This window comes from Pristiophorus japonicus, chromosome 1 (genome assembly GCF_044704955.1).
Source record: "Pristiophorus japonicus isolate sPriJap1 chromosome 1, sPriJap1.hap1, whole genome shotgun sequence".
Classification (NCBI taxonomy): Eukaryota; Metazoa; Chordata; class Chondrichthyes; family Pristiophoridae; genus Pristiophorus; species Pristiophorus japonicus.
In genome coordinates this window covers 515,368,332-515,384,334 of record NC_091977.1, presented here as the reverse complement: position 1 = coordinate 515,384,334, position 16,003 = coordinate 515,368,332, and the positions used below count along the sequence as shown (strand labels likewise).

The 16,003-nt window shown below is 46.0% G+C and overlaps 1 protein-coding gene across 8 annotated transcripts in view; it reads right to left on the bottom strand.

Annotated features, from left to right (window-relative positions):
• Positions 1 to 16,003, bottom strand: part of LOC139277433 (receptor-type tyrosine-protein phosphatase mu-like) — a 1,220,924-nt gene that overhangs the window by 57,310 nt on the left and 1,147,611 nt on the right. For all 8 annotated transcript variants that reach the window (XM_070895883.1, XM_070895900.1, XM_070895892.1 and 5 more), the window contains one exon: positions 3,542 to 3,658. In XM_070895883.1, coding sequence (XP_070751984.1) covers positions 3,542 to 3,658 — 117 coding nt within the window. The remainder of the gene's footprint in view (positions 1 to 3,541; positions 3,659 to 16,003) is intronic.

Genomic DNA, 16,003 nt, shown 5'->3' with positions numbered 1-16,003 from the left:
CATGTATTTGAAAGTCTTGCAACCTGTGGTGTGGGTTTCACAATGCATCAGAAAGCTGAAGGCTGACTTCTCCAGCCATTGCCTCTTAATTAGGGATGCACATATCCTCTTGTTCCCTAATCATTGAGAACCTTCCTCACAATACACTCCCACTGATATGGGTTTCATAAAGATCACCTGCAGCCCCATGTTATGACCCTCTCACCTCCTACCCATCGCTCACAAAGCTCATGCAACATCCACACAGATTGAAGTGAAGACATTTGCACATCCACACAGTCTCAGCTATTGAACTATGGTCGGCATATGTGGCACAACTGGAGGTGTACCTTTTCTGAATCCTTCCTATTTTTCTCATTGTAGGTGAAGCTCTCACACAACAGGCATGAGCAGTGCCGGAGAGGCGGGGATCCGCCTCAGATCCTGGACTTAACAGATGTCGAGGAACGGGTGTGTGCCCTCATTGGTGTACCAGCTCGGACAGTTGCCGGAGGCGATGCTGAGCCTCCTTCGGGTAGTGAGGGGATGTAACTGGATTGCGCGACTGATGCGACTTCATTGAGACGTATTAAGAAGTGACGCGGGGCCTTCACATGTACATATGCAATGCCACCTTCCTATCATCACCCTGCCCCCTACCCTGCTGCTCATCGCACATCTGTTGTTTTCTGCTGGCAGAAGAACAGTCACAATCACGACAGGCATCCTGGAAGCCATCAACATCTGGCAATGGCAGAGTTGAAATGGAAGGCGCTGTCCTTCCTCAGGATGACAGCATTCTGGCTCCCACCACTGACTCTCCAACCTTGCACCCTATACGGCACACACTCGAAAAACCAGTGACTGATTCTGCCGATAATGAGGCGCAGCAATCCGCAGCCGGGCCTTCCAGGCCCAGAGCGTCCTCATATTCCGTCTGCACCGTCTGCCCCCCTAACACAGCAGCCTTCCTATAGGCACTGAGGCTTCATTGAGAAAGAGCAGTAGGCATGGGAGAGGGATGAAGGGAAGCGGGTGGGGGGGGGGGAAATCTCAGGTCAAGTCCTATTCACTTTGGGACAGCCTTCTGCAGATGCCTTGATATTTTATCAGAACACCTGTAAATAGTAGTTTTTTAATAATGCACTTGTTGTTAAGTAACTTGCAGCAGAATTCTGTTTATTGTATCGTTTATTAGGATATTTTATTGTATCGTTCGGCTATGATGGTTTATTGTGTCATTTGGTTTTGTTGGGGGTGCATTGTTTGTAACTTTTTTTGATAAAAATGTCACTTTGACCCTTTGCCGTTGGTGTCGTTTGTATCATTCAAAAGCTCAGCGTAGATGTGCCTGTACGGTGGCACATAGCATGGCCAGTATTAGATACATCCCTCAGCTTCCTCCATTCAACCAAACCGGTCCATTATGAGCTGGCGCCATGAGGCTCTTGCTCTCGCAGCGTCCTGACACTGTCTCTCCCGTGGATGGGGTTGCTGTGCAACCGGGGCCTCGACAGGCTCCTCTTCATCATCCCCCTCCTGAGGTGGTCCTGCAATCCTCACTGGCAATGCCTGGCCCCTCATGATGGCCAAGTTATGCAGCATGCAGCACATCACAATGAATTCGGAGACCTGTTGAGCGGAGTATTGAAGGCTGCCTCCAGAGTGGTCCAGGCTTCGAAAGCACTGCTTGAGCACCCCAGTTGTCTGTTCAATGATGTTGTGGGTGGCTGCATGGCTCTCAATGTAGTGCTGGTCAGCTTCTGTGGTGGGGTTGCGAAGGGGGGTCATGAGCCAGGTGGCTACGCCCTATCCTTTGTCCCCGATCAGCCAGCCCTGCCCTTCCCTTTGTCGCTGAAACATTCATGAGATACTGCTCTCACACAAGATGCAAGCATCATGTGCACTCCCTGGATAGCGGGCATTCACTGCGAGGATGCGCTGTGTGTGGTCACACACCAGCTGGGCATTTAGAGAATGGTATCGCTTTTGGTTTCTGATTACCTTTGCGTTGTCCAATAGTGCTCGCAAAGCCACATGTGTACAGTCAATGGCTCCTTGAACCCTCGGGAAGCCTGCAATTCTGCCAAACCCACATGCCCTCTCATTGTGGCTGTCCCTGCTCATTGGGAACTTTATGAAGTCCATTGTGGGCGTACAGAGCCTTTGTGACCTGGCAAATGCAGCGATTTGTGGCGTATTGAGAGATGCTGCTGCCTGGAAGGAGCTGGAGGCATAGAAGGCGAGTGCCACAGTCACCTTCACTGCTATGGGCAGTACAGACATGTTGGTGCTGGAAGGCTGCAGGTCTGCCTGTAGGAAATAGCATATCTCTTTCAGCACTTCCTTTCGGAAGCGCAGCCTTCTCACACACTGCTCCTCTAGAGAGCTGGAGGTATGAGCGTTGTTCCCTGTAAACCCGCCGGGGGTAAGTCCTCCTCCCCAGAAGTCTTTGGCCTCTCCTCGTCCGTGTCCTGACATGGCCAGCAGCCCTTCTTCTAGCTTGAAGCCACCTGCCAATAGCAACCAGCATGATACACTGGCGAACTAGAAATTCCCCCATTAAATTCTCTCACTGACCTTGTCAGGACACTGTAATAGCAGAGCTTCACGCAGCGTGCTGTGCGCAACCGTTGCAGTCACCTATGACCTGCGATGTAGGATCCTCCTCCCTCCATTTAAATATGCTGCTAATACCACCTGCTGCACCCTGGGAACACCGTTATTTTCAGACGTTTTCTGCGGTGGACGTTAAATGAGGCGTAATGGTCGAATTTTCCATCCGGGGTGCAAGCGCAGCATTGCACGATATTGACGTCGTAATCTCAGTCAAACTGGAGGGCGGGGCGGGAAGTTTTTGCACCACGGCACACGAGGAGACTAATTTACCAGCTGGGCTAAAACTTGGGCGCCCGACGTTACGCCCAGAAACATAATTTACCGCCCCTCTAGGGCGCAAACAGAGCAGAAAATCCAGTCCAATGGCATTTACAAGATAAGAATTCACATAGAGATAGCAGAATAAAGATAGCGAGAATTTGCATTGGGGTGGCAAGAATTCGCATTGAGATAACAGGAATTGAAATAGGAATTCACACCATGTGCAAACCGTGTATATGTGGCAACCCTGCTTTGCGCTTCTAAGGCCCCATTTTCTAGAAATGTGCTCTCTATTAAAAGGAGGAAAAATTGCATTTGTTTCCTTGAGAACCACAAAGGAACAGGTGGAGATAAATAACTTGTACGAGAAGGTGCTAAATGTACTATGGATTCAAACCGTGTACTGACAATTAACAATGCACACCCACTCCCACCCACATCTTCATTACATCGGCAGAAACTTGTGTACCTCTACCCTTCAAATTATCATGTAATTACCTGATCATTTTCAATCCATTGCTCAGAGACAATGGAGTCGCCCAAACATAATGCTCGAGTTGCGCGCTCAGACAGAAAACAGACTGATGGTCATTATTGGCCATGATAAGTTTCACCCAATGTGCAATGGCCACAGTTTCAAGGGCCTTTTAATTATGATTCTAAACATAAAAAGGTTTCTTACCTTCTCCACTGCAAATGTTCTAATGACGTATTCAGCCAACAGTTCTGTCTCAATGAGAGTTACTTTAATGTCTCTGTAGATTTCAGTGTCATCTGGCCAATACTTGCAGCACTTCACCTGTTGGCATACAGCAATATGAAGAGAATCAGCAATTACAGTTTTTTTAATATTCAGACAAAGGGGCCCAAATTGCCCCCCTTTTTAAGTCCCGTTACCGCCTGTGAGAGGCAATAATCGGGGCGGTAAGGCCTTACCGACCTGGGGCAGGCAGAGGGTGTGACCCGCCCACAATTGCCCATCGCACCCTGTCTTTCCTAGCGCGCCAACCCCTTACCGCCCGGCGCCAACCAGTTTTGCGCCCCGCGGGGGGAATTGCGATCGCGCGGCGCGAAGCTGCCGGTGGCTGGGCACTATGTCCGCCCTTAAAGGGGAGGGTGTACCGCCATAGCCGCCATTTTGTTTTAGTTGTTAGCCCGCCTCCAGAGTCTGCCCGCCAACAGGCAGCCCGGCACCCCCTCTTGGATGCCAGGCCACTGGCCCAGCCGAACCCCTCCCTGGCGGCCCAGTGGGCACAACGCAGGCTTAATTCGGCCTCGCAGCGTGCCTCCTCTTTAAGTGAAGGGGAGGGCATTGCGACGCACTGCTGACACCGCCCGCCTTCCGACCCTCTCCCGACTCTGTCCCGCCCCGCTCCCGACTCCAACATCGCCCGAGAGCGCCGGGAGGTTTCCTCCCCTCCCCCCCAAAAATACAAAGTCCCAAATATCGCTCCATTCTCCGCCCCATCTCTACGGGTGCCAAATCTTCAGTTAATTCAAATTATCCGCTCCAATCGGGCCGGTGGGCAATTTCGGCCCCATAGTTAAAATAGCTGAAGTCCACGCAGATAAAGAAAGCAAATTTATCTTCAGGAAAAAAAAACAGCCCTGGGATAACGTTTAGAGTATTTTGTGACTGATTCTGCTTTCTTTATTTACATAGACACAGCCTTAGGAGATGATTTTACCCGTTACCGTGGCAATCGCCTTTGAGTTCTTCTATTGTCGTAGAACTTTATCTCGCGACTGGTTTAAGCTTCTATTCTCTAAGCTTTTGCATATTTGTGAAAAGCAACAGTCGGAGATTTAGCAGTGCAGAATATTTGCAGAGAATCCATATGGAAAATGCGTCCTGCTGCTATGTTGCAGAATTCTGATATTATTCAGCATGAAGCATTGACCCACACATTAGTATTCCTGTGCTATTCACTGAACTGCAATGCTCTGGAAATTGACAGTTTTCTGAGATTTCAATTGTTGGCACTTTAAGCACTCATTATTGATCTGTAAAGTATATAAGTACCACATTACAGTGGAACTGATTTCATATCTTACAATATACCTTTCCTCTCCTTCCTCCTTGAAGTCGGAGCAAAGTGATGGATCTGAGCAAAACAAGCACAACCCATCTGCACTCTTGGTAGAAGATGTTCAATTCCATTAAACATTCCCAGGACTAGATCAATCCTATTAGCAAAAGGTTTGTTCTTAATTAATGATTTCTATCTTAAGATCAAGAGAGTCTTCATTCCAGCACTACTATTAGTCAAACTCTACTTTCCTTTTTACTGAACGATCAAGATCATTACAGCAGCACACCACAGGTTTATGCTAAACTCCCAAGCTTGGTTAGGTATGACCAAAGTTGAACTTTTAAAGGAATCCTGTCTGCATTTTGTCTTGACTACATTTCGGGCACCAACTGATTCATTAAGCTCCCTACACTGCTGGGTGCCTCTCAAGTGTTAAATGTTCTTAGATCATGACATGTCCTCTATTGATATCCTGCTATCTAGTTTACTGGAGCAGGTTGACAGAAGTTAACTGCACAGAGTATGCTTCAGGGAAACCTGCCCACAATAGGAAAAGATACCATGGTTATCTCATAAGTGGGTTCACGTTAAATCTGATGATTATCATGCTCATCGCTCCTCCTGGTTGGATGCTCAGCCACTGATGGTCTGTGTTGGTCTGGCACGGCAAGGAAAATGCCAGTGCATATTGAAAAATTGTGGGTGCAATGGTCATGAACTTTGGATACTTGCTGGCAGCAGGTAAGGTACCGTAATTCAGGCTCGCACTTTGAAAAAGGTAGGCGAGTGCACCACCTATTACATAAGAACATAAAAAATAGGAGCAGGAGTAGGCCATACGTCCCCTCGAGCCTGCTCTGCCATTCAATACGATCACGGCTGATCTGATCATGGACTCAGCTCCACTTCCCTCCCCGCTCCCCATAAACCCTTATCCCCTTATCGTTGAAGAAAATGTGTACTTCTGTCTTAAATTTATTCAATGACCCAGCTTCCACAGCTCTCTGAGGCAGCGAATTCCACAGATTTACAACCCTCTGAGAGAAGAAATTTCTCCTCATTTCTGTTTTAAATGGGTGGCCCCTTATTCTAAGATCATGCCCTCTAGTTCTAGTCTCCCCTATCAGTGGAAACATCCTCTCTGCATCCACCTTGTCAAGCCCCTTTATAATCTTATACGTTTCGATAAGATCACCTCTCATTCTTCTGAATTCCACTGAGTAGAGGCCCAACCTACTCAACCTTTCCTCATAAGTTAACCCCCTCATCTCTGGTGTTAACCTAGTGAACCTTCTCTGAACTGACTCCAAAGCAAGTCTCTCCTTTCGTAAATATGGAAACCAAAACTGCACGCAGTATTCTAAGTGTGGCCTCACTAATACCCTGAATAGCTGCAGCAAGACTTCCTTGCTTTTATACTCCATCCCCTTTGCAATAAAGGCCAAGATACCATTGGCCAAATTTTACCCACTCACTTAGCCTGTCTATGTCCTTTTGCAGATTTTTTGTGTCCTCCTCACACATTGCTTTTCCTCCCATCTTTGTATCGTCAGCAAACTTGGCTACATTACACTCAGTCCCTTCTTCCAAGTCATTAATATAGATTGTAAATAGTTGGGGTCCCAGCAACAATCCCTGCGGCATCCCACTAGTTACTATTTGCCAACCGGAAAATGACCCATTTATCCCGACTCTCTGTTCTCTGTTAGTTAGCTAACCCCGTGAACTTTTATCTTGTGTAGTAACCTTTTATGTGGCACCTTGCCAAATGCCTTCTGGAAGTCCAAATACACCACATCCACTGGTTCCCCTTTATCCACCCTGTTCGTTACATCCTCAAAGAACTCCAGCAAATTTGTCAAACATGACTTCCCTTTCATAAATCCATGCTGACTCTGCCTGACTGAATTTTGCTTTTCCAATTGTCCTGCTGCTGCTTCTTTAATAATGGACTCCAACATTTTCCCAACGACCGATGTTAGGCTAACTGGTCTATAGTTTCCTGCTTTTTGTCTGCCTCCTTTTTTAAATAGGGGCATTACATTTGCAGTTTTCCAATCTGCTGGGACCTCCCCAGAATCCAGGGAATTTTGGTAAATTACAACCAATGCATCCACAATCTTGCTTCTCTTAAGACCCTAGGATGCAAGCCATCAAGTCCAGGGGATTTATCTGCCTTTAGGCCCATTATCTTATTGAGTACCACCTCCTTAGTGATTGCGATTGTGTTAAGTTCCTCCCCTCCACTGCCCCTTGACTATCCACTGTTGGAATATTGTTAGTGTCCTCTACCGTAAAGACTGATACAAAATATTTGTTCAGAGTTTCTGCCATCTCCATGTTCCCCATCACTAATTCCCCGGTCTCGTCCTCTAAGGGACCAACATTTACTTTAGCCACTCTTTTCCTTTTTATATGCCTATAGAAACTCTTGCTATCTGTTTTTATATTTTGTGCTAGTTCACTTTCATAGTCTATCTTTCCGTTCTTAATCATTTTTTTAGTCATTCTTTGCTGGCCTTTAAAAGCTTCCCAGTCTTCTGTCCTCCCACTAGTTTTAGCCACTTTATATGCCCTTGTTTTTAATTGGATATCATCCTTTATTTCTTTAGTTAGCCATGGATGGCTATCTTTTCTCTTATACCCTTTCCTCCTCGCTGTAATATATTTTTCTTGAGAAGTGTGAAATATCTCCTTCAATGTACACCACTGTTCATCAACCGTCCTACACTTTAATCTAATTTTCCAGTCCACTTTAGCCAACTCTGCCCTCATACCTTCGTAGTCTCCTTTATTTAAGCTTACTACGCTGGTTAGTGATCCAACTTTCTCACCCTCCATCTGAAATTGAAATTTAATCATGCTATGATCACTCATTCCAAGGGGCTCCTTTACTAGGAGATTGTTTATTAATCCTGTCTCATTACACAAGTCCAGATCTAAGATAGACTGCCCCCTGGTTGGTTCCATTACATACTGCTCAAGGAACTCATCCCTTATGCACTCTATGAACTCCTCCTCAAGGCTACCCTGACCAATTTGATTTGTCCAATCAATATGGAGGTTAAAATCACCCATGATTAATGAAGGTTTAACAATCACGCTGCACATTACCAGTTTATCCACTATGCTCACAACTGCATACCTCATCGTGGACGACCTAGACCCAACTGACTGGGGTTTTATTGAGTCTGAACATCATGTGACTGGCTAAGCCACTCACAATGAAACAGCACTATAAACCTGTGAGCATCCTCCCATACATTACACATGGGAGCAGACATTTTATGTAGAACTTCTCCCAGTGGATCTCAAGGTCATGCTCAGTATTTTAAATGAGGGCAGCTTATTATGAGCCGATTTCCCCATGAATCATTTGAGTGGGAAAAGCAAGATGTTGTCACAAAAGGAAAAGTATGCAAAGCACCTCTGGGGCTCTCAAAGCACTGCAGACTGCCTCTAACTGATCACTCTTAAACGGAAAACACAACAATAAACAGTGACGGAGGAAGACTAGTAAGGTACCTGCCTTTATTACATGTAGGGTTAAATCACAATTCAATGCACTTACCCTTTTAAACGCTGCGGGCTGTTGCACTGCTGCCAGCAGTGCAATCTGCAAACTCTTCATCCGGCTGCTGCCATTTAAAAGCAGCAAATTGCCGTCAGCATATTGATTACCACAAAAGATTTCATTAAGGTAGCACTAGAATGCTGCTTGCACTGATCTAGCCAATCAGATGCCCTCGTTAATTAGGTGAGTACATTTTAATTTTGTAACAAATTACAGCTATGAAAATACAAAATGAAAACCCATGTTCTATTATGACTGTCGCTCAAACACTCTCCTGCCAAAAGATTGGCCACTTTCACTGCCGGTCCTAATTATCTTGCTCTATAAATGGCAGGTTTCCCCATCAATCAGTAGTCAGCATGACAGCAGTAATAGAAGTACATTAGAATTAACCTCCAAAAAATACACACATTTACAAATAAAAAAACACAATGTACTCAGGTTGAAATCTGAACTTAAAAAAATACAGAAAATATTGGAAAGGCACAGCAGGTTAAAATAGCCTCTGAAAGAAAGATAGGCTAATATTTTTAAATCTGTAACTGGATCACAGAAATTGGAGCTCAGAAAAAGACAATTTGACTATGGTGTCAGTGCCTGTACATCTTTTCAACTGGATCTATCTGCTGTAATCCCCTTTCCCAACTCTTTTGAAAAATGCACAGATTAACAGGAAAGCATTTCCCTGTTACAAACACAATGAAAAGAAGTCAGGAGCAACTTCTCTCATCATATGATTGACTCCAGAGACTTGAGCACAAAAATCTAGGCTGACACTCCAGTGCAGTGCTGAAGGAGTGCTGCACTGTCGGAGGTGCCGTCTTTCGGACGAGACGTTAAACCGAGGACCCGTCTGCTCTCTCAGGTGAATGTAAAAGATCCCATGCCACTATTTCGAAGATGAGCAGGGGAGTTATCTCAACGCCCTGACTTCTACTTATCCCTCAATCAACATAACAAAAACAGATCATCTGGTCATTATCACATTGCTGTTTGTGGGAGCTTGCTGTGTGCAGATTGGCTGCTGCGTTTCCCACATCACAACTGTGACTACACTTTAAAAGTACTTCATTCATTGGTTGTAAAGCATTTTGGGTCGTGAAAGGTGCTATATAAATGCAAGTTTATTCTTACTTTTCTTCTCACAACAAAAAGAAAAAAAATACAAAACTCAGAGGAATTATTTCTTTAAAAGGCTGGTTCCACGATGGAGCGGTTCAGGTGAGGCGAGGTAATGGCCGTGTTGGTAGAGGCATTGGTCTGCCATGATTTTCCAGACATTCATTTAAAGATCAGGGTGTACCAGTCCATGATTTCCTGACCAGTGCTCCTTGCTGCAAGTGCCCCCATTCAGGGAGTCAGCTCTTGATATAATGTGTGAAAAATTGAGACTGTGTAGCCTGGCAAGATGCAGAATCAAACTGCAACTCCTGGCTCAGTGAGTTCTCAGTCTCTGGAGTACTGTGAGTTGGTGAACTTTTAAGGCCCTTGGTCTTAAGAACATAAGAATTAAAAGCAGGAGCAGGCCATTCAGCCCCTCGAGCCTGCTTCTCCATTCAATGAGATCATGGCTGATCTTCTACCTCAACTCCATTTTCCTGCATTATTCCCATATCCCTTGATTCCCTTAATATGTCTTGTCCCTACAGAAATGGATGCAGATTTGAGTACAGCTGTGCATCAGGTCCCAATAACTATCCAATGTCAATGATCTCCCCTTGACATGTTCAAATGTAGAAATTATAAATATAAAACAGATTGATAACACCTGCCACAAAATACACCTCCAACCTTTTATCGGCCAGAAGAGATGGATTTAGGTTGAAAAAATATCTGTCAGAAAATGCACAGGGCCATTAGAACTTAACATCCGTCAAGCTCAATCCCTCGACATATATCAAAACACTGAAACCGTATATAAGGAATTGCAGTGTTTAGAAAGCAAAAGTAGAAATGTGTAATATTATTTAAAATGCTGCTTTCAAATGGAACATTTTATGTGCAGATTAAATTCACTGAGGAGCTTGTCAGCCTGATACCCGAAGGAAAAGAAGATCGCTTGAAATTCAGAATTTTTTTCCAAGCAGAAAGTAAGGAATAAGCGAGTCAAATTTAAAAGCTCCACAAGCAATGTTTCACTGATACTGCTGTAGAAAAGAGCAATTTATTCTCAACAATTCCTCAGAATGACCTAGAATCTACAGTACAGATACACGCCATTCAGCCCAATTGATGTTTATAGTCCACACGAGCCTCCTCCCCACTCTGATTACCTCGTCCCATTCTGTCGCCACATCCTTCTTTTCCTTTCTCCCTCATGAATGCACTAAGCCTCCTCTTAAATGCTTCAGTGATATCTGCTTCAACCACTCCATGAGGCAGAGGTTCCAGATTCTCACCACTCACTTTGTAAAGACTTTCCTCGGCAATTCTTTATTTGGTCTGGCAGTGACTATCTTATATTTATACTCCCTTATTCAGGATTTGTGAAAGGTGTGTGAAAGGTAGGTCATGCCTGACAAACCTGATTGAATTTTTTTTGAAGAGATGACTAAAGTAGTGGGCAGGGGAATGTTTATGGATGTTATTTGTATGAACTTCTAGAAGGCTTTCGATAAATCCCACATAAGAGACTGCTATCTAAGGTAGAAGCCCATGGAATTGAAGGCAAATTACTGACCTGGTTAGGAAATTGGCTGGGCGGCAGGAGTCAGAGAGTAGGGTAGGTTCTCAAATTGGCAGGATGTGATCAGTGGTGTCCCGCAGTGTTGGGGCCTCAACTATTTACAGTATTTACTAATGACTTAGATGATGGCATAAAAAGACATCAATCTAAAATTTGCTGAAGACATATAGGGCCCGAACTTGGTCAAAGCTAAGGCCCGCCCAAGTGCCGCCCAAAGGACCGCCGAGAGACCTGGCGGTACTTTGCCAGGGAGATTCCTCAAAAAGATCTGCAAAGACTGCCCGGCGGCAAAAAAATGACTTTCGCCCTGAATCTGGGCAGCAGCGGGCGGGTGTTCCCAATCTCGGCGGTAAATGCAATTCTCGCCAAAGTGCCGCCGAGGATTGAGTTGGACCCAGGGAGGGTGGGGGGGGAGCACATAAAAATTTACACAAAATCAAACTCACTGGAAAACCTTCAGGGGACCCCATCCACCTGAATCGCTGTAAAAATAAATAAATAAAAGAAGTTTACTTGCCTTTTTTGTCCAGGTCTTCATACTTACCGTTGAGGTTAGACCGGCCTCCACGCGGTGGTCCTTCCCCCTGCTGTCGCCGACTCTCGCCCGGAGCAAGCTGGCAGCTCGGCGGGCGGGAGGGCACGTAAGCGCCTTGCGCGCTAGCGGACGGTTCCCAGCAGTCCTCCCCTCCCGCTGGAGGGAGGCCTAGAGGAAACTGGCACTGAGGGGAGACCACCCAAAACACTTGGCGGCAGTCGGTGGCAGCAGGCGGCAAGTGTGGCAAGTTCGAGGCCACAGATAGGCAGCACAGGCAGTGTAGATGGAGGGATATTGACAGATTAAGTGAATGGGCAAAACTGTGGTAAATAGATTTCAATGTAGACAAATGCGATGTCATCCCTTTTGGACCTATAAGAGATAGAACAGGGTACTTTCTAAATGGTGAAAGGTTAAAAACAAAGGTTAAAGTCTCTCCAAACAAAGAGACTTGGGGGCTGAGGTTTCTAGATCATTAAAATGTCATGAACAAGTACAGAAAATAATCAAAAAGGCTAATGGGATGCTGGCCTTATAGCTAAAGAACTAGAATACAAGGGGGTAGAAGTTATGCTGCAGCTGTACAAAACCCTGGTTAGACCACACCTGGAGTACTGTGAGCAGTTCTGGGCACCACACCTTAGGAAGGATATACTGGCCTTGGAGAGAGTGCAGCGTAGGTTTACCAGAATGATCCCGGACTTCAAGAGTTAAGTTACGAGGAGAGACTATACAAATTAGGGTTGTATTCCGTAGAATTTAGAAGGTTAAGGGATGATCTGATCAAAGTTTTCAAGATAATGGGCCTGAAATTCCGATGTCCCGGGTCTGTACGAAGGCATCGGAAAAGCCAGTTTTCAGCACGCAATGCACATGCGCTGAAAACCGGCTTTTCCGATCTGTCAAGTTCGGGAGCGAGGACATTTGCAGGGCAAGATTTCCGATATTTACGAATATCTTGCCCAGCAAATGTCCTTTAAAATCTTGCGCCTGAAAAAGCAAGTGTATAGCCTATGTTCATAAGGGCAAGGGTTTAAAAATAGACAAAAACATTTTAAAATAAAGTTATAAAAACACATTTTATTGTTAAAAACCCTCCCCACTACGGTAAGTTTATTTTAAGGCTTAATTAAAAAAACTTTTTAAAAAGTCGGGAAAATATTTTTTTAGATAACAACTTTAAGTTAAATGAATGTTAAATATGTAGTTTATTTTCTATCTTTTATTGTGTTTTGGGGGGTTTCTCATTCATAGTAATAGGAGTTCTGGACATACGGAACTCCTATTACTATGAATGAAGATCTAAACTACACCTGATTGGCTGCTGTCTCCAGCTCCCGGCCTGCGCACATCCCCACGTGCACGTGCTGCGACGCGCAGTCACGAGAGGCCTCAGACTCGGAAGTTCCAACGGGCGCATCTTTTTTCTCTTTTTCTTTCATTTTCCCGCAGGAAGAGCTCTACCGGAATTGCAGCACCATTAAGGGGAACAGGGTAGATAGAGAGAAACTATTTCCATAGGTTGGGGAGTCGAGGACTAGGGGGCATAGTCTAAAAATGAGAGCCAGGCCTTTCAGGAGTGAAATTAGGAAACACTTCTCCACACATTGGGGCCAAGTTTCGGCCTGAGTTGCTCCTGTTTTTTTGGAGCAACTGGTTTAGAATGGAGTATCTTAGAAATTGCAATTCTCGGCATTTAGTTTGCTCCTGTTCTAGTCAGTTAGAACAGTTTCAGTTTGGAACAGATTTTTTTTTCAAAAGGGGGCGTGTCCGGCCACTTATTCCCGTTTTGAAAGTTTAGGCAGTGAAAACATACTCCAAACTAACTTAGAATGGAGTAAGTGTAGATTTTTGTACACTCAGAAAAACCTTGTCTACACTTAGAAAATAAGGCGTAGGTTACAAATCAGGCGTAGGGAATGGCGGGGGGGGGGGGGGGTTTAAAGGGAAGTTTACAAACATTAAACACTTCAGTTTTACAAATAAAGAGCCAGCATCAATAATAAATGATAATAAATCAACCAATAAATCAATCAAAAAAAATAAAAATAAAAATTTTAAAAAAATTAATAAATTAAAAAAATAATGAATAAAACATTTTCTACTTACCGACTGCAGCACCGGGCGTCCTCCAACAACGTGCTGGGACGGCCCCCCCAGTGTGTCTCTGTCAGTGTCTCTATCTCTCTGTCTGTCTGTGTGTGTGTCTCTCACTCTCTGTCTGTCAGTGTCTGTGTTTCTGACAGCGAGGGGAGGGGAGGGGGAGAAGGTGGGTTGGAGGGGAGAGGTGGAGAAGGGGGGTGGGGGGGAAGAGGGGGGGAAGAGGGGTGGGGGGAAGAGAGGGAGAAGGGGGTGGGGAGGGAGAGGGGGAGGAAGGAGGAGGAGGGGGAGGAGGGGGAGGAGGAGAAAGGGGGGAGGGGAGGGAGGGAAGGAGAGAGGAGAGAGGGAGGGAAGGAGAGGGAGGGAGGGAAGGAGAGAAGAGGGAGGGAAGGAGAGGGGAGCGGTAGGGAGGGAGTGAGGAGAGGGGAGGGAGGGAGGGAGAGAGAGGGGAGGGGACGGAGAGAGAGGGTAGGGGAGAGAGAGGGGAGGGGTGGTGAGGGAGGAGGGAAGGAGAGGGGAGGGGGGAAGCGGAGGTTGGGTCGCGGGGGGAAGCGGAGGTCGGGTCGCCGGCGGGGGGAAGTGGAGGTCAGGTCGCCTGCGGGGGGGGGGGGGGAGTTGGGGGAGCGGAGGTCGGGTCGGGTCCGGGGAGTGGGAGTCAAGTCGGCTCGGGTCCGGTTGGGTGGGAGGTGAGCCTTATCCACGCAGCCCCAGTGAGGCCATTCGGCCAGGGTTAGGGGCTGCGTGCTTTGGGCCCCTCCCACAGTTTTGGGTGCCTGGAGCGACTGCACATGCGCGCCCACTGTAGCGCGCATGTGCAGAGGTCCCGGCACTGTTTTCAGTGCAGGGACCTGGCTCCGCCTCCCCACAGCTCATGCTGCACCGCGCCCAGCTCCAGAGGACCTGCAGGGAGCCGGAGAATAGGTGAGTTTTTTTTAGGCGCACTTTGGGGCGCGAAAAACGGGCGTCCAGGTCCGGGCTGCGGCGTTTTACGCACGGCCCGAAACTTGGGCTCAATGGGTGGTAGAAGTTTGGAACTCTCTTCCACAAACAGCAATTGATGCCCAATCAATTGTTAATTTTAAATCAGAGATTGATAGCTTTCTGTTAACCAAAGGTATGAAGGGATATGGGCCAAAGGTGGGTATATAGAGTTAGGCGCAGATCAGCCATGATCCCATTGAAAGACGGGGCAGGCTCGAGGGTCTGAGTGGCCTGCTTCTGTTCCTACGTTTCTATCTTGGTTGAAGAAGTGGGTTTAATGATGTTTAACATTCTGGCTAACATTCTCTCACCTTGCTCCAACTCAACTGTGAATTATTATTTGAGGTCCTTTAGAAATAATGCATGAAAGGGCTGACTTATTTTTCCAAAAATTAATATATTAATAAAAATATCAGAAATATACGGAAAACGTCTAACAAAAGATCCCACTATGATAACATTACAAAAAGTCCTTCCAAGGGCTATTTAAGGGCACCTGTTTGCACGGACCTTACCTTATTCCCTTAACAAAAGGGCACACAATGGAAAAAGATAAAACCCAATACAAATGCCAGGTGTGTACGTAAATATTTTTGCATTAAATCTGGGGCCTTTGTCAGATTTACACAGGAGACAGGAACAAGCACATTGCCTCATACGGAATGGAAACTGTGGAATTGTAGGCCAGAATGAAATTGGTGTTGATTGTCCTCTCCCAGTTCAGGGCTGGTTCTACCCAGTTGTGTATTGTGTCTCCCAGCACACTGAACCACAGAACTGGCACTATTTCCCTTCCTTTTGTAACAAAATTTGCAGATGACACAAAGATTAGTGGGAAAGCGGGTTGTGTAGAGGACACAGAGAGGCTGCAAAGAGATTTAGATAGGTTAAGCGAATGGGCTAAGGTTTGGCAGATGGAATACAATGTCGGAAAGTGTGAGGTCATTCACCTTGGGAAAAAAAACAGTAAAAGGGAATATTATTTGAATGGGGAGAAATTACAACATGCTGCGGTGCAGAGGGACCTGGGGGTCCTTGTGCATGAATCCCAAAAAGTTAGTTTTCAGGTGCAGCGGGTAATCAGGAAGGCGAATGGAATGTTGGCCTTCATTGCGAGAGGGATGGAGTACAAAAGCAGGGAGGTCCTGCTGCAACTGTATAGGGTATTGGTGAGGCCGCACCTGGAGTACTGCGTGCAGTTTTGGTCACCTTACTTAAGGAAGGATATACTAGCT